The sequence below is a fragment of the Xiphophorus hellerii genome, chromosome 1 (genome assembly GCF_003331165.1).
Source record: "Xiphophorus hellerii strain 12219 chromosome 1, Xiphophorus_hellerii-4.1, whole genome shotgun sequence".
NCBI classification, from domain to species: domain Eukaryota; kingdom Metazoa; phylum Chordata; class Actinopteri; order Cyprinodontiformes; family Poeciliidae; genus Xiphophorus; species Xiphophorus hellerii.
The window spans coordinates 17,203,013-17,227,568 of NC_045672.1; the positions used below are offsets into that span (position 1 = coordinate 17,203,013).

The 24,556-nt window shown below is 39.5% G+C and overlaps 2 protein-coding genes across 14 annotated transcripts in view; both read right to left on the bottom strand.

The window, feature by feature from the left end:
• Positions 1 to 1,140: 1,140 nt before the first annotated feature.
• mybpha (myosin binding protein Ha) lies at positions 1,141 to 14,139 on the bottom strand. 3 transcript variants are annotated; one of them, XM_032565941.1, is made up of 14 exons: positions 13,907 to 14,139; positions 12,024 to 12,083; positions 11,769 to 11,834; positions 10,848 to 10,982; positions 10,279 to 10,446; positions 6,834 to 6,922; positions 6,529 to 6,724; positions 6,102 to 6,241; positions 5,819 to 5,978; positions 4,891 to 5,027; positions 2,640 to 2,826; positions 2,474 to 2,520; positions 1,646 to 1,682; positions 1,141 to 1,473 (listed from the first exon to the last, which is right to left on the bottom strand). In XM_032565941.1, exons 1-12 carry the CDS (start codon positions 14,100 to 14,102, stop codon positions 2,492 to 2,494), a joined length of 1,563 nt encoding a protein of 520 aa, XP_032421832.1. In that variant the 5' UTR covers positions 14,103 to 14,139; the 3' UTR covers positions 1,141 to 1,473; positions 1,646 to 1,682; positions 2,474 to 2,491. The 3 variants fall into 3 exon arrangements, with proteins under 3 accessions (XP_032421832.1, XP_032421825.1, XP_032421839.1); XM_032565934.1 differs by having other exon boundaries at positions 1,646 to 1,680; positions 2,471 to 2,520; XM_032565948.1 differs by lacking the exon at positions 12,024 to 12,083 and having other exon boundaries at positions 1,646 to 1,680; positions 2,471 to 2,520.
• Positions 14,140 to 15,123: 984 nt separating this feature from the next.
• Positions 15,124 to 24,556, bottom strand: part of nav1a (neuron navigator 1a) — an 84,869-nt gene continuing 75,436 nt past the window's right edge. For 8 of the 11 annotated variants that reach the window (XM_032565654.1, XM_032565741.1, XM_032565662.1 and 5 more), the window contains 16 exons: positions 24,355 to 24,463; positions 24,136 to 24,257; positions 23,959 to 23,967; positions 22,081 to 22,265; positions 21,835 to 21,997; positions 21,539 to 21,737; positions 21,364 to 21,452; positions 21,172 to 21,270; positions 20,906 to 21,077; positions 19,793 to 20,058; positions 19,530 to 19,681; positions 19,368 to 19,439; positions 19,078 to 19,283; positions 18,852 to 18,970; positions 18,568 to 18,756; positions 15,124 to 17,497 (listed from right to left, as the gene is read on the bottom strand). In XM_032565654.1, coding sequence (XP_032421545.1) covers positions 17,402 to 17,497; positions 18,568 to 18,756; positions 18,852 to 18,970; positions 19,078 to 19,283; positions 19,368 to 19,439; positions 19,530 to 19,681; positions 19,793 to 20,058; positions 20,906 to 21,077; positions 21,172 to 21,270; positions 21,364 to 21,452; positions 21,539 to 21,737; positions 21,835 to 21,997; positions 22,081 to 22,265; positions 23,959 to 23,967; positions 24,136 to 24,257; positions 24,355 to 24,463 — 2,247 coding nt within the window. In that variant the 3' untranslated portion in view covers positions 15,124 to 17,401. The remainder of the gene's footprint in view (positions 17,498 to 18,567; positions 18,757 to 18,851; positions 18,971 to 19,077; positions 19,284 to 19,367; positions 19,440 to 19,529; positions 19,682 to 19,792; positions 20,059 to 20,905; positions 21,078 to 21,171; positions 21,271 to 21,363; positions 21,453 to 21,538; positions 21,738 to 21,834; positions 21,998 to 22,080; positions 22,266 to 23,958; positions 23,968 to 24,135; positions 24,258 to 24,354; positions 24,464 to 24,556) is intronic. The other 3 variants (XM_032565706.1, XM_032565681.1, XM_032565671.1) reach the window with 2 other exon arrangements.

A 24,556-nucleotide genomic window follows, 5' to 3' on the forward strand; every position in this document is an offset into this window, starting at 1 on the left:
AAATCATAGCATTTTCTAAAACCAATCTGGGTACAGCTTTAGAGATTTTTTAATTATTGTACCTGCAACTTAATGTAGGTATAAGCGGAAACTACGGGTAAAAAAAAAAAAAAAAATCTCTCTCACTAACCACAGACTGCGCTTCAGTTTTTTTTTTGTGGGTTTTTTTTGTCTCTATCGGAAAGAACCAATAAGTGCGATTAAGAGAAAAACCCTCCACACTTTAGCTTACTTCTTATTGTAACATGTGCAACTATATTACTTTTAATGTACACATGCAGTACTATAAACAGTAGCCCTGCTATGTTTGATTTGATTGCTGCTGAAGTTGATCAGAAACAACTTCCTGTCTGTCTGAGATGTGTTCGGATGTAGCAGGTTTCTGTTTTCCTGTCAATTTACACGATGATCAAAAGAACCACAAGGGGTCAGTGTCGCACAGAAAAGCACATATCACTTTCTAATTGGAGGTTTTAGTCTGAAACAGTTGGTGATGTGGAAGTTTATTAATTCACAATCATAATTTACAGTTTAAACGTTGAGAGTCACATTCCCCAAATTATCAGGTGTTATTGTATGAAATGCCGCTGACTGAGGTCATAATTTATGCATCCTCAAGCAGTATTAACAGGATGACTTCTGGGTTTTTTTTTAAGTCATCTTGAAGTTATAATTTAAGTTATAACTTCACAACTTCTGTTTAATCAAAAGCAGAGTATGCTGTTGTGTCAGTAATATTTAGAGGTGCAATGCTTGTAGAGAAAAAATAGATAAAAATAGAAGAACAAGTTTACATATTTATCTAAATGTTTCCAGTAAGTAAAGCCTCCATTCACTCGTCACGACATTCGTACGTTAAGTTGAATTTGTGCGGTAACTTCAAGTTCATGGTAACCAGGTGATGTTGTGACTTGGTAATTCTGATCAAAATTACATACTTTTTAAATTGATGTTCGATACCCAAACCTGTTTTTGCACAACAATTCTTTGTGGGATGTTTGCTGGCCATTCAAGCACAGAAATACCATATTCATTAAACCAAGTGTTAGTAGATTATGACTGTGTGGACAAGTGGCCAAACTGCCAAAATTGATCAATTCAACACATTTATTTTGAAACAAATAAAGAATCCCACACAAGTTGTAATAAAATACACTTTGTTTTATTAACATGAGTTATTGCATCCGATGAACTGTTTTTGTTTTATTGCTTGTTAAATCTACACACGAGCTGGATAAAAAGCTTTACATAAAGTTTTGCATACATTTCTGTCAAAAACAGGTTTGTCCAAATGAGATGGAAAGAATTGCTGTAATGTATGTCTGTCTCGCACTTTATAGGAAGAGGGACAGTCCGGATGTTTAGTGTACAAATAAATATACGAATGTTGGCATGTTGTTCTGTCTCCGTCTTCGTTATCTACGTGCTTCTGCACAGCCATCTGCAGTATCTTCACTCACTTACTATAACACTCTGGAAGAAATATTAGATAGATATAGTGAGGAAATAGTAAAATGATGCAAAAGTTCTCAAGTTCTACGATTTCAGACATTAAACCATTCATTGGCTTTCTTTCTCCCTCAGGAAAGAGATGTTCTATGATGTGATTGTTAACGTATAAAATAGACACATGCTTCAAACTCACCTTAAGACCCAGGCATCTGCTGCTCATTTAAATTACTGATAGAAAAACAATAAAGACATGAGTTAAATGGGTTCACAAGGTGTTAAGGATCACTTTAGATAAGAATGTTCTGCTAAAATGAATATGGACTTCTGAAGGCCAGATCCAGCGTGCGCTTCCCACCGAGGATTATCTGGTTCTGTTTCTGCCCTCTTAGCCTCTTCTTCCTTCTTCTCGCTGCGCTCCACTCAGCCTGTCAACTCATGGTAATGTGATGAGTTGGGCTGTGTGCCAGATCATCTGGAGTCATTTTTAGAAGCTGCGGATCGCTGTTCTGACATCACTGACGCCTTCCCACTCGAAGGCGCTCCCCGTCTAAACCTTTGTCCCTCTAAGGCTGCCTCCAGTGTACGGCTACTCCTAATGGATACACATCCTGACACTTTCTAACGTGACTGCAGTATTTCGGGGACAGATTATGTTTGGAATCACACACGTTTTCTCTCAGCGATCAAATCACAAGAAGAAAGCTGTGAACTTGTAAACACAACCTAATATGCGGTGTGGTGTGAACATTTCCAGCCTCGTTCAGTCGGCCCCTTTCGTTGTTCTCCAATCACGGTGTATATCTCTTACGAAAATGATTTTCTAGTTCAAAGGCTATTTTTATTCCAACTTGATTTTTTTTTGCTTTTGAATTTGCAGCATGTTAAATGTAGAGTGCATTATAAAAAGCATCACTACTTTGGATTCATTAGAAATTTGCCTTTACCTAGTTGTTTTTCTGTTCTGTTTCTATCATTGGTATATGCTTATTTTTATTTTCCTCTTCATTGTAATCCTTACCTTTTTTTCTTATTTCCCTTTTTATTTTCCAGTCTCCGAAAGAAGAACCTCTGTTTGGAGAGAGATGAACTTTTAGCCCGTTATATGATATGAACGAGTTTACATTTAGAGTTTTTTTCAACAATACAAGTCCGGAAAATTTTGAATGTACTTTTTTTGTAACACATACGTTTGACCTCCAGTTTGCAGGAGACCATGGCTTCTCCCTGGGCGTTCTTGGCTCTGCAGGTGTACACGCCACCATCAAAGCTGCAGGGCTTGCGGATCTCCAGGGAGCAGATGCCCTGATTGGAAATCTGACGAAACTTGGGGTCGTTTCCAATGATCATTTGGTTTTTCATCCACTCGATCTTGGGCTTCAAAATAAATGGAAGACATTAAGATTGTCATTCATTTCTCTGTCACTGCATTCAGACTGGTTACCTTTAAGTTAACCAGTCTGAGGCCGACGAGCTGTGTCTCTTTTGAGTTATTTGAGGATCTGTGCTTTTTGGCAAAACATTTCCACTAATTCCTCTTCAATGTCCAAACTTCTTTATTATTATAATGTTGGGAACCTGCAATGATGCTATGATGAACAATCTGCCTGACATCTCATCATAAAACACTTGTTCAGACTATTTCTACCAATGTGAGGTATAAAGTAAAATTTTAAATTAAGCTGTAGAAGTTCATTCTTTTCATCTGGAAGAGTGTGACCCTGGAGTGAACTTCCTAATCTTCTGTGCATCAGAAAATAGCTTTTCTGTGTTTATTGTTTGTGCCTGTCTGTTTTAGCTTAGTGTTTACATACCACGTATTATTCTACAACTTCTGCAAAACAAAGAGTAGATAGTTTTCCAAATGCATGATAGTTTTTTTAAATTTTACAATTATACACTGACTTCTGTCAGTCTATCACCTAAAATTCTAATAAAATACACTGAAGTTTGTGGCTCGAAAGTGAGGAAATGCTTATGAAAAAGGTTCAAAGAGCTTGAATAATTCTGCAATGCACAGTGCATGTTTTATTTTATTTTTCTCTTCTGCGTGGTTATCAGTTCAAGTAGACCAATGTACTGTACAACTGCTACTCTCATTGTAATTCTAAATTTGTTGCTATGTGGCTACAATAGAAAGATGGATCAAAGTGCTATTTGTGCCTACGTACAATCTCAAACAACTCCAAACATGTATGTCGACTTAATCTCATTTAAATAGCAGAGATAACTGATTACCCAAAGACACCTGTCTCTCCCACCTCCATGAGAGCAGATGCACAGTAACTGTCATCAACACTGATAAGGGAAGTACGCTGCAGTCTGAACGGGAGGTAAAAATAGGACCTCCAGGGAAAAAGCAGGACATCTATGTAGACATAACATCTTATCACAGCCTTCTCTTTGTGTTCCTCTTAGGGCCACTAATGTAACCCCTTCCTCCATATGTGAAAACCCTATCAGAGACAGCAGAACATCTTATCAGTATACTGGAGATACTTCTCTGCTGTACCTTCTCAAACGGCGCTCAACAGGCTGCAGGATCCAAGGCAGAAAATAAAAGTAGTTACACAAAGCAAAGGTTAAATATAAAAAAACTCCAATTACAGTGCAGTTTGATTTGCAAAGCTGACAACTAAAGAACTTCAAGGTCATATTTCCACAGGAGAGTGGACATGATCCGGTTACCTTCTGTTGCACTCTAAAAACACTAAAGTCCAAGTCGTCATAAATGGGAGAAACTCAGCAGACAGACGCCAAGCAAGGAGGCTGTGAAGCTGCTACTGATTTCTTACATCACTTGAACGCAGCATATTATTTTTCCAATGCCTGATGTCACATTTTAAAAATGCAAACAGACTTAACAGATAGCATTAAGTAAGCAAACTAACAGCATGTAGAAGGATGTTTTCCAACATAAAGTAAAAGCTCTGTTTTCATCAGCTAAAGCAGGGGCGTCAAACTCCAGTCCTCAAGGCCCACTGTCCTGCAGTTTTTAGATGTGCCACAGGTACAAAACACTGGAATGAAATGGCTTAAATACCTCTTTCTTGTGTAGATCAGTTCTCCAGAGCCTTGCTAATTATTCTATTCAGGTGTGGTGCAGCAGAGGCACATCTAAATGTTGCAGGGCAGTGGCCCTCCAGGACTGGAGTTTGACACCTGTGAGCTAAAGCAATAGAACTTGAATGTGAGCTGAGAGGGTTTTTGCAAAGAGTTCAAAATAAACCTCTACAGGAGTGTATTATAGCACATTTTGATGCAATTGCTGTTGTACAACAATGCTTAAATGAAACGGGGCAGTTTCTTTCCATATAGAGTATTGCTTGATTGATTATTCTTTGAAGAAGGAGCAAACGTTTAGCCAGGATTTTACTAAATCTGTGAATGAAGGAGAGCTCTCATCCATGAACCTCTTACTCATGAGTACACATGACTGACCCTGGGGCATCCTCGAACAGAGCACAGCAGCTTGGTAGTGTATCCCACAGTGGCAGCTCGGTTGATGAGGGGCGTGGTAAACTTTGGTGCCTCATTGAAGTCATGTTCCTGGTACTCAGGAGGTTTGTAGACAATGCCTAAGTTACACACACAGCCATCATTGCATCTTTGTATAGCATAGGCAAAGGACACTTTAATGCATTGTAGAAAATTAGTGGGTTGAATATCAATTTCAAGCAACAATACATAAGAAACAGAGCACTAATTTAAATGCAAAACAACTTTATGGATAGACTCTGGCTAGTATTTAGTATTAAGTCATATTAGAGCATGTGCTGCAAGATTATTTTATTAACATTTAATAACAACAGAAAAACCCCAAACAGGGAAAAAAATTCTAGACTGAGAGATCAATTTGACAAATAAGAGCCTCAGCCAGTCATTTCTTTCTCCTTAAGCACAACATAAGTTACAAAACAAAGTAGTGACTGTATCAAACCAAATGACACAGTGCAGTAAGTTGATATCCTGTGTGCTTTCCAACAACAGAGAAGAGCATCAATGAACACTACCTACATCCTTCATACAGTCTGGTATGATGTTGTAAGCTAATAAAGTTTCTTGACAGGATTAGGTGTAAAACACATCCCTATATATGCACATGCAGCTCTGTCAGAGGTCTTTATGGCTTTTCAGGCTCTAAAAATTAATCTGTTTTACTTGAACACCGCCCAAGAGAAGCACCCACTTAGATTTTAAAACAGTGCCAAGGTCATTTTCACTCCTCAAGTACTCACTTTAGACTCTGGATGACTAACCGCTATTCATTAATAAAGCTGCAAGTGCTGCGTGCCTGTCTGTAAAGCTATACCCACATAAAAACCCTTCCATAGAGTCATGAAAATACTACATACATCTATAAAGTTACCTGTTTTCTGGATTGTTGCTGCAGTCTTGGTAACAGCACCGTTCTCACTCCTCCCCACTTGGTTCTCGGAAAACACCCTGAACAGGTATGAGTTACCCATGATGAGGTCTGAGACGGTGGCTGTTAGTCTATGGTAGTGCTCCAGTACTGTGAACCATTCCTGTCCGTGGACACATAGCAGGTTGTTTGCTTCAGAGTGGTGTGCATGTAAAATAAGACTCAACTTTGCGGTTTTTCTATTTGTTAATTTTTCTCTTTAAACATGCTGCTACTGAAGTCATACCCCGGTCTTCTTGTCGGCCTTTTGGACCATGTATCCAGTGATGTCTGAGTTGCCGTTGTCCTTTGGAGGAGTCCATTCCAGGGCAGCATTGAAGCCCCATGCATCTACTAGCTTAACACTAGCAGGTGGACCGGGGAGGTCTGAGGACAGAAATGAGGGTCAGTAAAACATTGACGGGGCACACCGCAGTCAAGTATTATAGAGTTTATAAGCCGGTTTAAGAAGCAAAGAGTCAAAGGTCAAGTGTATCTTTAACATGTGGTTTTTTATTTAACAGCAGCAGCCGGAAGTAGACTGTACGTGCAAGTCAATGAGGCAGATTAACATGGTCATCTACAGTTAGTCAGAAAATTGCATCGACGCATTTCCTGTCTTTACTGTGAATGGTCGCTGGGATCGTCAAAGCAAAACAGAGCATAAGACTGACCTACAATCTGAAGGGTGATGGTTGTTTTGTCTTCAAAGCTTTCCACTTTCAGTGTCATCTCGTAAACGCCAGAGTCCTCCCTCTGAGCACTGCGGATGAACATGATGCTGTCCCTGTCGCTGTTCCTGATGTTGACCCTCTTGGTGTCCAAAGGCTGTCCATCCTTCAGCCATGACACTGCAGGTTTGGGCTTCCCCTGACGGATCGGAAAATGAAGGAGAAAAACAAAATACGGCTTTAGTTTTTCTCTCTCTCTTTTATGCCCTAGTATGATCTGTTAGCTTTAGTATGAATTGCTAGCTTACAACAAACGGGAGGACCAGGTTGATCTGCTGTCCAACTTTCCCTACATAGCAGGATCTGAGCAAACGAGGCAAGCGGATCTTGGGTCTGTCTGAAAAATTGAGACAACTATGTTTTTTTTTCTGGTTATCCGTTTACTTATACTGCTTCAAACTACTCAAATATTATGCACTGTCTTGAATTACTGGTATTCTTTGTGAAAGCTGGAATGCGTTTAGTGTTTCCTCTTCGGGTCTGTGGGGACCACGTCGCCTCAAAACGGCAAGTCAACGAGACATAAATAGACCAGACATAGTGAGACAAAGCTCACACAGGAGAATGACTGAGTGTGCTACTGTCAGGTTTTGATATTAAAATGAATATTTACAAAAATAAAAACAAAATACTTTCAAACATGACAGTGAAAAAACATAATATTGCTTAAGTTTATTTATTTATTTTTATGTTTTGGGAGAGTCTATTGCTGTGAGAAATTTTCCCAGTTTTATTTGATATGTTGTGAAATATACAAATCCAAATAAAACACCTCATACAAAGTCTGTCCCAATTTACCATATATACAAATCCTATAAAATCTGGATTTTTTTTTTTTTTTTCATAATTCACAATACCGTTTTTTAATGGTAAATTTAAATAGAAAAAAGGGTGAAATTGTAAGCTTTTTTCCTGTGTTTTAGGAGAAAAGAATTAAAATTCCAAACTCAGAATGAAGTTACAGTAATATTTCCGAGTGATACAGTTTCTGAATGGCTAATCAAAACTACTGTATCTGGGCAAGGAGATGCAAAAAAGGAAAACCTTTCATCCAGTAGAGCCCAAAATAGCTTTGGTGAGAAGAAAACCTTGGCTGAACCCTCACACACTTCTCCTCTACACTATGTGCAAAGACAAGAAGACGTCATAATGTTTAACTCCTCAGCGAGGTCAAATATCGCAGCTAAATAGAGGTAAAACATGCGCAGTTGCACTTTTATTTGGATACTGTGACAGGGATGAAATGACATCATGGGTGGGAATTTGTGCAACATCTACGCAGCTACCAGGCTGGCTAATTTGTTCAGGTTTGGGTGCCAAGGATCAGGAAGAGCATCCCTCACATGATTCTGCACAAGTAGCAAATACCTCTAAACCCTGATGGGTTTAGATGACACATAAAACCCTGTGCTGTTTCTACAGGTCAACTCAAAATGTCCTTTGAGAACACACTGCCCCATGTTCTCTGTCGGCGACCCCGCACGTCTCATCACTCTTTATCCTTACATTTGTCACCGTATCAAGCTGGGATTTGGCGACGGAAGCCATCATTTCTCAGGAAGCTCAGGTCTGCCCCCAGATGCAGCTCAAGCACTGAGCCCTGCTAATTACCAAACCTGAAAGCAATGCCCAGAAGAGCTGCAAAGCACTGCAACATCTACCGGCCACCGGGTTGGACTACAAACAATGTGTAATCTGTCTTTGTCTGGGGATAAAGTGTCTATGTTGGAGGAGGCTTTCTGCAAATGTAGGACAATCTGTTTTCATCGGCCTGTGCATGTCAATGCGTGTCTAACAAAGAGCTGAAATTAACACTGACAAGCCACCCAGAATCCATCAATTAGGCTCATGTTTCGCTTCCCTCCACTGGCCAACGCTTTTGTTTTGATGACCGTATGTGTCCCTCAGAGGTTTCTCTGGGTTCCCGGTGGTTTGAACCACGACCAGGAAATACGCCCCGGGACGGAAAGCTCCGTCTCTGAAAGTGGATAAGTTAGGCAGGTCAACACATTTTGACACCCTCTCGAAATGCCACAGTGGAGTCTCCGTTCTCAAATGACACTTGTCAATCTTAACAATCAGTTGTGCGCTTTCAAACATGACAGTGGAAAATTGTAATATTCCTTAGGTTTTACATTCCTTGCATGTTTTGGGAGAGTCTATTGCTGTGAGTCTATTTTCAGGAATAGACTCACAATAGATATATCAATTGTTAGTCACATACAAAGTATAGAGAGAGAGAGAGAGGAAGAAAGATATTTTAATATTGTATAACAGTAAAAAAAAACTTTTCTAAAGGACATTTTTTACCTACAGTGAACAGCTTGGAGAGTTCTGAAATACATGAAATACAATATAAGTCCTGATCCTTATCACCGTACCACACTGCGAAATGGAAAGACCTCAGGAAAGATTAGCACTTCTGCTGGTTCAGAGTCACATCTCTTACAAAGTAAGCACTTTTTAAAAATACGCACGTTTCCTTTCAGTTCTGATGTAGATTTTAGGAAATGTTTGAAATGGCCTCACACACACACAGGTTGATTAATTGGAGATTTTAGTCAGAGATTTAGTCAAATCCTATTTCAATAAAATGTTTCACTTGTGCAAAATATTACCTTCTCATTTGATCTTAACATCCTGAAAAACAATATAGATTTTCTTTTTTTTGCAGATGACCACACATTGCTAGAAAGACAAACAACTCATCTGTTACATAGGTTGCATCTCTTTACTTTGCATGAATGATGTCATTAAGTCAAACTGAGCTATAAGGACAGCTAGAGCAGCAGTCCCATAAATAAATTGGCTGTGAATCTGCACTGACGAGGCCGTGTCGGTGAATACACGGCAGCCAAAAGGCTCATTACCCAAATGTTTTCCTTTGCCTGACTGAGACTGACTATAAATCATCCTTGAGACTGATAGTGCCATCGTAAAGCTAGAGTCTCCCCCCACGGCAGCCACCCAGCTCGGCAGATGGAGTTTCACTTGTCACTTTCAACAGGGATGATGTTTACATCCACATTGATTTGTGTTCATTTTGAATACATCTGGATTATTTATTTATTTTCTTTTTACACATCAAGGCATAAGACACTTTAAAAAAAAAAAAAAAGCCAAATGAATTGTTTTTTTGCCAGCTTTTTTTCCCCCCACCATGTTCATTCTTTAGGATATGATGATCATAGCTTGCTGCTACTGATTAAATTAATTTTAAAAAGTGTCGTTATCAATAAAAAATGCAGTTGCTTTCGGAGACATTCAAGTGACAGTTTGATCTACAACCAATGAAAGCTCTTGTCAGCACCCGCAGGATTTACGTCTTTACATCTGTGCAACCCATCAGACGCCTGCACTTCATACCACCTCCGCCTCTCTGTTTGCAACAGGAGTATTTTAAGAATAGGTCATAAGCTACAACTATCAGAGGAAATTCAACAGAAAAGTTACAAATGACTTCAACACCAAGGAAATTCTTAAGAAAGTGGCTGTGTGCAAAAATATTTTGTAATGACACAATTGTGTCCAGGAAAAAGAAAAACTTTTTATTTTTATTTTTTTAAAAGAAACTGCAAAATTGACCTAGCGTTTCTTCTCTAATAGAATAAACCTATGTGAAGCTGCAAAGACTCAAATGAAAAAAAAAAAAGTTCTTTCACCGTAAATTGTCTAACCCTAACAGTAACTTACCGCCAATCTCCCGGATAGGCACCGGCTCTGGAAGCAGCCCAGGTTCACTGCGGCCACCTGGGTTTACAGCCACAACGCGGACATGCAGCAGGTCTCCGGTTGCCAGGTTTCTGACACAGTAGCAGTCAGCCATGGTCAGCTCCCCATTAGCTACAATCCAGTCTGTTGCTACAGAGGAACATATTTTGTGTCAGACTGGGTTGATTTTCACGTTTAGTTCTGTGTGATGATTGAATCAAAAAATCAGTTTGGAACATGTCCTCAAAAATCGTGTTCTCCTTCTGAAAATGTATTGGACACTTTTATTAGTTTATCACCTGTTGACACAATCCTGCAAACAACCTGTCCAAGAGAAGGTACAGTAAGAACCAACACGATGAAACCTTAGACGGCATGCTGTCATCTGAGCAAACGGGCAACTTCTAAAAGCAGTGTCAAAGGATACAGCGACAGCCGGTCAACTTATGTCGGCCGTATTCGGTATGGGCCCGACAAATCTATCTGCCTCCTGACACTCTGAGGACAGGTGCAGCCTCACACATAAGCACACACGCTCTTTATACACTTACTTCCATCCTTGCGGTACTCGACAGTGTATCCACTCAAGCCGGAGCTACCAACATTCTCTGGTGTTTTCCACTTGATGGTGAGGCTGGTGTCATTCACGTCATCTACAGCCACATCCAGGGGAGCGCTGCTGGGGACTGTACGGCATGAGTGGATTAGAAAGATAAAAACGCAAGCATTAGGGAGTAATTTTCCAGTTTTCACGACATGTTTTGCTGTCATTCCCATTTGTTTCCACCTTGTTATAATGTCACAGTTGATGGTGGTGGGATATCTAATAGCCAATAAATCAGACGACTGAACTTGTTGCCCAGGAAACCTATCAGGTTTCACAACCACTTAATGACAGCAGTCATTAAGTGGTAGGTTCCTAGGTGTGAAGGGGTTTGGGTTGATTAGTCGGATTCATTATGTTGGTGTTACTCTGGATTTCAGTGAGCTCCCGAGAGCAACCCTGTCTTTCACAAATCTTTGCAAAAGTACTCTACTTGTTTTTACATACCCATGATCACAGAAATGATTGAAGCAGCTGAAATAAATAAACAGGAATGGGACACAATACTTTTGGCAATAAAGTGTCAAGACTGAATTGAGTTGAATTTAATTTAATTGAATGTACCAAAGAGCTTTAGAGGTAAAATATAACGATATATTTGTAAGATCATACCACATTTGACAAAGAATAACCTAAAAAAATAAGGAGCAAAGTTTCTAACAATGAAATTTAATATTGCCTCTTTTGTTGAATTCTCTGTTATATATAGACATCAATCCTTCGAGTTTTTTTTTTTCATACTTGACCGTTTTTTATTGCATCAGTCCACTAAAATTATTCGACAGCTGGACTAAAAATGAGAAGTACACACACACAAAAAAGTAATAAAACTCGTTGCACAGCATGTTGTCAGGTATTGTCAGGTTACCTGCAGGAGGAGGGGGTGTGGGGGCTTTAGGGGGTTCCTCAACTGCAACAGCTTCTGCTGGAGAAGCTGGAATTAAACAAGCCAAAGGTTTACCAACAACCTCTACTGCACATAGTGAGATCTTAGCCTGCTTTCTAAATCTTCTAGATGTCAAACTTGTATACTTAATGCAGCACAAATCACATAACCATTTGCGTCATTATTTCTTGCACAAAGCATATTTTGCGTATGAAGGTGATTATATTTTATGTTTACCATCTGTTGGAGCGTCTGCAGCAGGAAGCACAGCACTGTCCTCAGCAATGGGAGCAGCAGCTAGCATTCAAATCCCATTCAGGAAAGCCAGTTAGTGACATTTATTCCATGTTTTAATCTTTAAAAAATTTCTTGGTCATTTGTCCAACACTGGAGCTATTGAAGCAAAGCAGCAGCGAGAGCATTAGAGAAATGGCTGAATCTATAAAAGCACAGTAAATTTCTAAAAGAATAGACATTTTGTAAAATTTTTTTCTCTAAAAGATGAGTAGGGGGGGATTTTGGATATGTGCACAACAATGAAATACTATAAAATGTTACAAATATGACACAGTGTGTCTTGTTGTCCTTTCAGTAATCATTCATTCTGCATTATAGTTTATGCTTCCCATCAGTCTGATGCTTAATGATGCTTAACTCAACCAAATTCTGCATAATTCATTCTACTAAACCCACAAATGACAAGAATAACCGCTGAGGTTTGGTGATGAGAATTGTGGCAGAACAAGAAAAAGATGAATAAATTTTACCACTAGGAGGGCCGAAGGTAGTCCATTTGGTGTTTCTACCTATTCAGTCTAGAGACAGGCCAAATGACCTGAAGGATTTTATCTAGCAGGTGCTTTTGTTCAGTAAATAGGGCCATTACCTTATCAGTACCCTGTTAATGGCCTCAACGCATCTCACAGTTGCACAATTGTTCCTTAGACTTCGACTTCGACTGACTTTGTTGTCATTTTGCATGCACAGGGTGTATACAGAACGAAATTTCGTTGCATACGGCTCAGGACAATGTTTGAGGTTCCAATGTTGTGAGTAAAATAAAATACAGTATAAAATATGAATATAAATCTAAATATAAAATATAAAGTGCAGGACTGACAGTAAAATAGAAGTCCACCCGTCTCTCCTGCACCCCAATGCATGCCTGATAAAGCACATGTGCATTCAGTGCTGCCATGTCAATCATGTTTGCCAGGTTTGCTGACCAGCTGTCACATAGTGATGGAACCTTGGTCACCCCCCGCAAGATTATGACTGAAATAAATGCCATTAGTTCTTGTGAACTAAATAGGTGAAGCAGTCACCTATTTATCCTCCACAGCACAAAAGGCTGCATGCAAATTTGTATGTGCAAAGTCTCCCAGATCTCTTTTGCTTACACTTTTTGCATGATTTTTTTGAGGTGGATCAACACAATTAATTTGGTTAGTTTATTTCTAAACTGTCATTTTATACCCTCTTAGCTTTATTTCAAAGAGAAACATTACTCATTTCTTTTAGAAAAACCTTTGCATACTTTTTGAAACAGATTGTATGTTTTGCAAACTCTATGTACATTTGGCAAAATGACCTGGATAATGCAGCACAACATCATGGATCAGCTGCAAAAAGTCACATCTCTCCAAAAACATCGCTTCAAAACTAAACCGACTAGTGTTAGGTATCATAGATACCCACCCCCAACATGGACTATTCACATCCCTACCTTCTGGCCTGACGGTCAACGACCACATGTACAATAGAACAATAGATGAATAGAAGAATGGATGAATGGAGGCTAATTTGAGCCATCAGAGTCGTCAGTTTGGACAGGGTCTTAAAAACCCTGCCAGGTTTTTAAGACCGGGTCTTAAAAACCTGGCCCTCCTAGTGTTACTGTGTGAAACCCCCCAAAATGTTGACCGAAACCACTTGTATTTTGTGTTGCAATGTTCAAATCTATGTTCAGATTAATAATCAAATCCTTTGACATCTTAGAAGCTGCACAATATAGTTGAACAAAAGTGCATTATTACTTTCAAATATTTTAAGCTACACAAATACTGTAAGGCTTTCCCTTCCCTCCAGTTGCAGGATTTTTTTTCTTTTTTCTGTTTTACCTGGAGCAGCTCCCTCAGCTGCAGGGCTGTCATCAGCTGGGGTAGCGGGGGCTGCTTCCCCCTCGGCTGCAGCAGGCGCTGGCTCGGCTGGAGCCTCAGCAGGTGGGGTGGGTTCAGGTTCCGGAGCAGGCTCAGGTGCTTTCTCTGCAGCCTTTTTGGCTGGAGGCTTTTTCATAGGTGCGGGTTTACTCGGCATTGCTGATACACTGATAGAGTCTGTATGAGGGTGGAACGGAGTCCTCGGTGAAATGTATATATACTTAGAGTACGTGGGGTGGGGGTTTTGGGGGGGGGGAGCAGTGGTGGGATAACTCCACCCATCTCCTCACCCACCTCCTCTTCACAGCCTCATCTTTATCTCTGCAGGTCTCCTTCCAGACAAGAGACTGTAAAGGTTACGGCATAAAACCAAGAAAATAAATTTAAACTCAAGTTCAAATACAGTTCCTTATGCATCTACATATATACTCCTTTTTGAGTCTAGGTTTTTATTTAAGTTTGAAAGTTCTGATTATGTAAAATCAACTATTGTGAGAGTTATATCACGTTATTCCTGCATGAAAAACATACCTGTGTTTTGAGTCTTTCATTCATGTTTGAGAAATCCTTGAACCTCCTGTTGCAGCCATTGGGGTGCCTAAACACTTGCTCTCACAAAGCGCCACCTATTTCTATGCAGTTCCTTATTGGAGCTCACAGAATAAGGAACTGCATAGAAAGTTCCTTATTCTTATTGCCACAGAATGCTTTCTGTGGTATTCCCCATGCCACAGAAGGCATAGGGAAAACCCTTTCCCTATGCCTTCTCCACTCAGTTCCTTCAAACTAGTGGCAGCAGCAATTAGTAAATACATGGCGGGTGTGCGCGTCTGGAAGGCCCATAATTTTTTTCCCCTGATTTAGTTTTTCTCATATACTTGCACTGCTTTATAGTTGCTTTATTATGTTCGGTTACATTATTTTGAGGCTGTTAACATAACTGTGTGTTTGGTTTATTATTTTTCTGCATGAAAGTGCAAATGTTCAAAGTTTTTGAATCCTACACATGCAATGAATTAAGTGAAAACCTGGCCTAGCATCTTATTCTAAAAAACAAACAAAAAACAACAATAGGAAAAAGTAAAAAATAAATAATAATAATAATAATAATAAAATAACCAGTCAAAAATGTGTGATGCCCCCTAGTGGGTAATAAAGTCCAGCCATCCAACCAACAGTCAAGGGTGTGAAAAATGACATGACTTTATTATGTCCAGTGCTTAAAGATAGACATATGGAATCTGATGCGACTATAGAGACATGACATTTCATGAAGTCCACTTTTAATCCAAGTGCTCTTCCTGCAGGAGGAAGACAAAAACAAAACAAAACAAAAAAAAAAACAGGATGCTCATTTTCTGCATCAACGGGCAAAGCTCTTCTTTGATCTCTCTTCGCTTCAATGATTGTTGTCGCAGATGCAGTGGCTATGTACAGTGTTCACAACAGTGTTGTCATTCATATACAAAAGAGAAAGAAAACTTTACAAATATTCTAAGAAAAGCAAAACAACAAGACAAACACATTTCTGTTGTTAAAAAAAGGCAAAAAAAAGAGGAAGATTTCCAGTTATCAAAACTCTTTGCTATGATACGGTTAAATTGCGGTAGGTCCAATGGATGATAGGAATATTCTCACATCTCACCACTTGCCACAAGTCTCTCAGTCTCTGGGGTCAAACTGTGTCAAATTGCACACAAGTAGCCCAGTCGTGATACACATTCTCATACGCTGATACCTATCATGTTCACTAACAGCTCATCCACTAGGTCAATAAGCCACTAAGCACCCAAACATCAGGTCACCATTTTACAGTGACATCAAAGTGGTTCAGAGTTTCCTCCAAAACGAGGCCTTCGGGTGGTAGCAAGTAGCTTGAGAGCAGCTTTAGGTCGAACTGTATTTCAGGCACAGACAGACTTAGGCATTACGTCTTTACTTTTACACCTTCAAAGGGAAGTAGAGGAACGTTGACCAAATATGGCAGTCTGAGGTACATCAGGGTCGAGGTGGGGTGCACATAGTTCTCCATTACCAGCACTTTCCTTCTCCTCCTCCACCATCCTTTATCTCATGACAGTCAAGATATGAGCAATAAATACTGTTACATACTAATTTCTAACATAATTTGTGCAAAAAAAAAAAAAAAATGTACAAAAAGCTTCAAACTTAATTCTCATAACTTAGTGCGTGTGTGGAGACTTCCTTTTGAGTTCAGATGAAATCTCATGATATAAAAAACAAATGAAAAGAGGAAGGAAACTATTTATGCATTTTTTTGTTTAAACAGCTGCTCTCCACTTCCCCTTGTAAGATCATATGTGAACAATAACCCAGAAGTCACAAACACAATGTACCTTTCTGTCACTAGCTCTCATTTTTAAATGTGTGTTGTCTGTTCAGAAAGTAGGTGAGGCGATGGATGAAGGTGACTCGAGTACAAAATCCTACAAAATCGGCATCTTTAGCTATTTTTTCCTCTTTTTTTTTTTTTCAACACAGCTTTGTGTTTTTAAAGTGATCTAAATAGAGAACATACTGCACGCAAGCATAGTCAGAGACGGTAAACTTGATCAACAAGCTGTTATTGTATCCGTGTTTCACTTCTGCGGATATGAAATTGCCAACTTTAAGCCACTGATTATTTGAAGAGTCATGTCATTAGTCATCCATGCACGTTCCTCTTACATCTCCACAGCTTGGCAAACTGATCAACAGTAAGCGAGAAAATTATTTAAAAAAAATAAAAATAAAATTGAAATAAAAAACAAGAGAAACATTCAAGGCTATGTTCATAAATGCGTTTTCACGTGTGTTGTAATCTGGTGAGCACCTTTGCAAGGACAAAGTACACCATCGAGGCAGAACCTGGCAGAGGCTGCCATCTGCAGGATTTATCCATGAACTGCACTTTTTGGCTATACCAGCAACCCCTCTGTCACCACATTCACTGACAAAGCTCTCTCTCAAGTCCCATTTTCACAAGTAGAAAATAAAGTGCATTTTGGCCTTATGTCCAGTGATGGTCCAACTCACGGGGGGAACCGCTAACACAATCGGCTGAAATGAAGTGCCTGCCTTCAACAAAAACCTGTGAGCACCAGTGGCTGTAAAAAAAAAACGGTCGTTTCAACAGAATTGAAAGGGAACAAATGAGTCTTGATGGTTAGGATTACAGGTAATATTTTGCATCATAACATTTCCTTTCACCATGCACTTGCAGATAAAACAAAAACCCAGTCTGGGACACAGAGGCAAGAGGAAGAACCATGTCTGATCATCACATTTTCCTTCTGACATCGGTTTGTATTCCCGGTCCCTCGGAAGCAGGGCAGAGAAAACCCTTAGTACATAACTCCCCCTCTTTACAGTTAGCTTTGAAGCTGCTCACTGAGCACACTATAATATTCACTCCAGAGTCCTTTAAACTCTCCTTTGATCCCCGCTCCCATGGGCTCAGAGTGTAGTCTGCAGACTGGGATCCAGGCAGCCTTCTCTCTCTGGAGACTCGATATAGTTGGCAGACTCCTGAAGCTTCAGCAACATGGCCATCTGGGAGGCAAGAGCAGGTTGAGAAAATCAAAGCGTCAGTCAACAAGGTTGTTTTCAAAAATTTACTTTTGCATGTGTAAAATTCTTCTTGAAATATTTCTTAAGCATTTGACTAGGAGATATGACTTGTTAGTTTCTTGTCTGTATCTATAAGGAATTTTGCATGGAGCCTTTGACTAACCAGTTTGGTTAAGGGCTTTGTGAAAAAATAATGGTTAAGCACCTTCAATTAATGCGCAAGCTGTGAGAAAGTGTGCAACTGTCCTCACTATTTCTTCAAGCCACATTGAACTTTCTACAAAATAACATCAACATGTAAACACTGTCTATTCTTTAAAGCAACCACCGTAGATGCAAATAATTTACTCTAATTATTTTTAAAGAACTTTTCTTTTTTGCTTAAGGTTATTTGACAGAAAAGTCAAAGGTTTGATGAAGGGACAAGATCGTCCCAGTTTATACTTTAAAGACTATGTTGCTAAAAGGATTGGGTCATTTGCTTCCGTCATCAACTTCAGTAACATCCCACTCTAATCTAATGGACTTAATTTGTTATCTGTCCTCCTTTGCAGCTATAACAGTTTCAATTCTTAGTGCAGTACATGATTATTGCTGATTTATTGATGTAAAATAGTAGGAGTTCTACGTTTTGATGCATTCAATAAACCAGGGGAAAAAAAACAATCCTAGTTTTTCAGTATTTGACCTGCAGATCACCAACCAGATTACAAATTATTCATTTTCACTGGCAGATTTATTTGTTACAGTAAGGTTTTAATTTTATATTCATTTTACTGGCATGTTTCTACTGACGGGAAGTAATAGTAAGCTTCAGCTGTGACAATAAGACATTTATTTTTGCTCATTTTTATGTCATTTTTCATAAAATATAAATTTCTTCTTCTATATTTTATTTTGCTTTTACATTGTCATATTTTGTGAGATGCCTATCTTCAAGGTTAGGTTAAACTTATGAATCCAAACCTGCCAGGGTTACGAGTCCTTTGGGCTTACCTGTCTCTAAAATAATAAATGAGTAATTATACCAGTAGTAAGGACTGTTAACTCACCAGAGGGTCTGACTCCAGTGTGCTGGGTGGAGGTGTATCTTTTGGGGGCTTCTTCTCCTCATTGGGCAGCCCGATGCTGGGAGGAGGGAGGTGAAAGAGCCTGGCCTGGTCCTGCTGTGCATTTGGCCAAGGCAGAGTGCCTCTCACCCACTCCACTGGGTCCTCCCACACTGCTTTCTGACCATGCACCTTGGAGAACAGACAGAGAACAGACTGTTGCAGGAATTGTATTTTTACACATCTATACAGCAAGTTTTACACTTGGGAAGTCAGTGTTTGCTCACCTTGATGCCATCTTTGGCTCCCTCTTGGAGGTACGGTATGATGGAGTGGTTCCACAGGTCAATGAACCACTGCCTGAACTCTGCTACTGACACTGGGCATGACAGGAAGAAGCAGGGACCTGCAGGAGGCAATGCGTCTAGTTAAACTCCTGCTAATCCTTCTCAATAAAACCACAAAACTTCCCCAAAAGCAGGTCCGGTTTACCCAGCAAATACCATGTCTCACCTATGAGGAAGTCTGAGGTGCTGTGTTTCTCCAAGAAGGCGTGCAGGTGGTACCAGAGCTGAGGGATCCAGTCGAGGACACGTAGAAGTGTCTGGCGGTGCGTTGGGTCACGCTCCTCCTCCTGGTGGGTCTCCACGGCTTTACGGTGCAGATACCTCAGCAGGAACCCATTGGCCGGCTCCACATTATTGGAGAACGTAACCATCCTATTGCAATTTTTAAAACACCCTTATTTTGCAACCCATGCTGTCAGAAATCCAGAGGCGATATTGTGAATTTCATGTGCTTACCTGAAGCTAAGGTGCAGGCCATGATTGGAGGTCATCCTCACAGGTTGATTGGTTGTTCCGATAATGTAAGGACTAAGACACAATCCGAGATGAGAAGTTTAACTTTCAGCAAACAGCGTCACTCTTTGGTAACATCCTACATCCAATAAACCGAGCACCTACCATTTGTGATACTTGCAAGTGAGGGCTCCGTTGACGAGCTCAGTGATGGCCGCTGAATCGCTAATATCATCTATGATAACAACCAATGGCACCTCCCCTCCACACTCTCTGTCAATCTGATTTGCCAGATTTGACAGGTACAACTGCAAATCCTGCAAATGTGAGGAAATACGACTTTTCTCAAGTAACACGATAACAACAATCTAACGTGTGTATTTTTTGGTGAGAGTAGCTGTTAAAAATAGCTCAGAGTTGTGCTTTACCTTCTGCGACTGCCGGTGCATGTTGAAGGTGACAGCAGCACAGCGACCCAACGCACACGACTCATGGTCGCTGTCCGATGTGTCGATCTGGCTGCGCTGCAGGAGGTAGTGGGCCAGATGTTGGGCCAGATATGTCTTTCCTGTCCCGCTGGGTCCAGACAGGACCAGGCGTCTGTGCTTCATTAGCAGACTGATGTAGTGCAGCATCATGGGCTTCGGTATCAGAGTCTCAAACACCAGCGAATCAACACTTTTTTCTCTCAGACCTAGAAAGGAACACTTGGAGTTTTAGAAGTTTTTACATTTACCGTAAAACTGATTGAAACGGTGAATGGCAGCAACTGTGGATTATTTCACTAAAATAAAATGAGGATTATTCTGACGCTAAAAGAATTGGCACATTCTGTAGATTTTTCATTTATCCACTGAAGCTTATTTTATACAATACTAGGAATACATAAAACATACAAATACACAAATAATTCAACAGTTTTTTAAATAAATAAATAAAGTAAACATTTCATTGTCTCAAATGCTGTGACAGGATTTCTTTTGATCATTTGTAGCAAAGGATACATCTGAAGAAAAAAAATATATACTTCTAACATCAACATATTAAAAGCTCAGCCCTTTCTGCTTTATTTATCAATACATGTTAGTACTGATCTATTTATTTGGATTAACCAATTAATAAATGGATGTGCTTAATGGGAGATTGTGAAATCTGCTTACTGGGATATTTCTTTTCCTTTTTTACCAAATTTTAACCAGGTGAAATTAAAACTATGAAACTGGAGAAGTTTTGGGTAGAACAAATTTACAGGCAATGATTTTTATTTTATTTTATTTTTTCAAATAAAATATGTACATATTTTTTCCACAGTTTTGGCTTAATTACTGCTGTTACTGAATATTTTGTCCTTACAGCAATTAGTCAGTATACTAAGCAATTAATCAACTACTAAATTAGTTGACGATTATTTTAATAATTGATTCATCGCAATTAAACTAATCAGTTGTTTTGGCCCGGTAGTGAGCCATTACAATTATTTGTAAAATGTCTTTGTCCATACTTAAAAAAAATAAAATAACCAGAGAACATGTATTGCTCACCTTTCAAAGTTGCAAAAATTTGAACTGGGCCACTGCCAAGGCATTGATGGGGCAAGTCCTGAGGCCTGTCCCCCTCTACTGTCCTCTGTACTCCTTGGTTCAGCTGGTACATGTGCAGAGAGTCGCAGGTCAAACCCAGGCTTCCCGTCGGGTCCACTTGACTCAAGTAGTCCTGAACAACAAAAGAATGTCACTATTAATACTGAGCTACATCAAAGAGCAAAACCCTTGGTTGAATATCAAGCAAAATGCTAAATTAGACTCACTTGAAAGGTCTTAGCAATGAGGGAGTCAAGGCAGGTCCAGTCAGTTCGTTGGCTGATTGTCACTGAGCCCAGGCAGAATTCCTGCAGCTGTTTCCTGTCCTACAGGCACAGAAGAGAGAACAGATTGCTCTGAAATAAAAACCCCAATAATATCTGTGTTTGTTGCTGTTGGAAGGGTTTTTATGAATTTACCTCCATTTGATCTCCGGTGCGAACCAGGACTTTTGCGCAGACCTCGTCATGCTGAGACGACGTACTTAGCAAGTCACAAGAAGACACTTCTGAAAGAAAGAAGCAAGCAATTATATTAAATTATCAACGAAATTGCAGGAGCTAAATGTTGACTGGGGTTTCATTTATTCTTTACCTGGAGCTTTACAATCATTTAAGCTTAGGCTGAAGGACTTGGTGAGGGACAAGCTCATCGGCGGATTCCCAGAAGGCCCCAGGAGAGAAGCCAGGCCCGACGGCTGAGAGGTGGAGGAGGTGGGACCCGGGCTGGAGAGAGGGAACTGACTTCCTGTTTTCAAGTGGTCGTTTTCTGCCTTTAGGTTGTCCACAGTGGACTAGAGCACAAATACATTAAGTTTTAAATTCAAACCATCCCAAAAAAAATTAACCAGCAGAATTTATGGGTGTCTAGAACTGAAAATGAACACAAACCTGCATGTTGTTCATGGCTTCTCGGAGCTGCTCCAGCTGATGGGCAGAACTTAAGGCCTCCAGACGGATATCTGTCAGCTTCCTCTCTTTCTCCCAGAGTTCAGACCGTAACTCTGATACCGCTTTTTCACCATTGTCTCCCTCTTCTACTGTTTCCATGATCCTACAAAATAACCAGAGAAACATCATAACCAGAAACCCACAGAGGCAATTTTTTTATTGTTTCAAATCCGTTTGTCTACTTACATGGAAGACGTAGCAGATGCTGACATTTTCAGGGACGAAGGCAGGTCCTCCTCCACTTCTCCTCCCTCATGAGCCATCTTTGGCGAGTTGGGAGCTGAGGAGTCTGGTGTGGCGATTTCCTCGATGTCTGAGTAGGTTTTGGGGCCTTTTTTGATACTAAAGGCCTTGTTGAAGGAGCTCCTCAGCTGCACAGACACATGAAAGCAGACATAGAAAGTCAATCAGACAGGAAATGTCATTTAATAGGTAAGAGTTAAATAAATACAGACATGCTTCACATTAAGGGAAAAGTTTGTCATTTTTCAGATGCTGCAGTGGGATGCTGCAGTGGGAGACTGCACATGTACTGTATGTAACCCAGACATTAATATTTTCCCACTGGCCTTATCTATATTTAGAAATATTTATTTTTTCTAGAAAAAAAAATCCTTGAGTCAAAAAAGAACAGTGAGTAAAGTTTCCAAACTCAGTTGTGCTTGTATTTTCAATTTGTTAACGCCTTAGTTTTTAATAGTTGTGTAATTGTATGTGTTTCAGGGGAAACAGTAGGGGGCAGTAAACATTCACAAAATAATTACCTGATTACCTTATAAGTCCTGTTAATAGAATTTCAAACTTCCGTTTAAGAAAGTTCAAATGTGTTTTCCAGCTGGAGCCAAATGTCGTTGAGTTGGATGTCATATTGTGAGCCTGTGTTTAAGCCAAATATAATTAATGATTTCAATTTGTAGAAATATAATAGTTAGCAACAGTTTTGGATTTTTGTTTTTTAAATTTTATCTATTTTCATGCCAAAAAATAGCTTTAAAATATAGCTGAAAATAAGGAATTCTACAAATCTTATTCCTAAAACCACAACCACACAGTTGTGTTTCACTCTCATAGTAAAAAATGCTTTCATGGGTAAATAGTGTGATGGTACACATCACAATCCCACACATCTGTCATTGTAGAATGCAAAATGTGATTAGAAGACTTCCACAAACTTTTTTGTATTACTTAAAAGACACAACAATAAAGAATGGCTGACAGAAACTCCATCTTCTTTTATCATACTCAAAATGTCCAACAATATTTCTACTTCACTGCCACCCTAAAAAATGTAACCCTTATTTGAATTATGTAAATTTAAATGATCTAAACAACTTTCAGTTGAAAATGGGACAAAACTATGGAATTTGCTGATTCTATGCTTTCAAACACCAAAGGAAAATGTCTGACTGTACAGGATTGTGTGTGCCACTGGTTTAAAAAGTCCAAGTAATCAAATTATGTTATTTTTTTATTTTGAAAGAAAGACTAATACAAAGAAAATCTGTGGAAATATTTGAATAAGGACAATTGGCAATTACACCATGCCACAATGTCCAGTTCTCAAACAGATACTTTAATTCTAAAACAGAAAATAGATTGATATGATTGATTAACTGCTTTGAGCATCTTAAATAAATTCAAAAGGAAACCCATTTTTCTAAAATGACAAACTATTCCCTTAATTTTTTTGTTTAATTTTACAAGCAAACTGCTGAGTAACTAAACATAATTTTCATGTTGGTCAAATTAATAACTTCTCACATTTATCCTGAAGAACACGATACAAGTTAATCACGTAAATGAGGAGAAACACACTTAAGCACATCTAATGACAGTCAACTGAGCAGTGGTTAATTATTTTAATGGCACATCATGTCTGCTGCTTGCCTCACATGACTGATTCATAGCCATCAATTTAATAAAACAGTTGAAGATCAGGCAGCATTAATTCAGCAGAGCAGCAAGTCATTCAGCAGAGGTGAAAGGACTGTAGTTCAGACGACCCATCATGCTGTGTGGATGGAAATTATAAGAGTTGTATGATTACGCAGTGACGACACTTACCTCAAAAACCTGAAACAGCCAAATAACACAACACAAAGGAGGGAGACAGTGGTCATACATCAGCCATGCGTTTTTTTTTTTTATATATATATAGAGGATGAAGTTAGCCAAAAAAAAAAAAAACAAGCTGCGAGTTTTAAAAAAAAACACCACTTTTGGAGTCCCACTCATTCTTACCCAGCTCTTCTTTTTCTTCTTCTTTGCGTCTTGATCTTTCAAGCTGCCCACACTCGACATGCTGGTCAAGCTGTTCAGACTGGAGATGCTCTCACATGAGTTCTGACGTCGGATGCGAAGGTCTGAAAGAAAGGAAGCTTCAAATTAGTCACAACAGTTTGAGGAGGAGGAGGGGGGAGAAATGCATTCATGGAGTGACTGCCTGGTTGATCTACAAACCTTTCATGTTATCTTGGTTGTTTAAGGCTCCGTGGATGACGGCCTGTGCTTCTTCATTCCTGGTCTTCAGGGCTTCGATAGTCTCCCGCATCTCCACCAGCTCTGAGTCCTGCACGAATATTTCATAGGACAAAATTAATTTACAATCTTAGTTAGTGGATGCATGTTAGAGGTGAATATATTAAATTGTGGACTATAAATA

Bases quoted from the DNA above. Each gene is read 5' to 3' on its own strand.
- mybpha (XM_032565941.1), bottom strand. From the start codon at position 14,102: ATGCCGAGTAAACCCGCACCTATGAAAAAGCCTCCAGCCAAAAAGGCT. The intron at 10,447-10,847 runs GTAAGTGTATAA...GTTCCTCTGTAG, and splicing joins CGAGTACCGCAAGGATGGAA to CAACAGACTGGATTGTAGCT. The intron at 6,242-6,528 runs GTCAGTCTTATG...TTCTGTCCTCAG, and splicing joins CATCACCCTTCAGATTGTAG to ACCTCCCCGGTCCACCTGCT.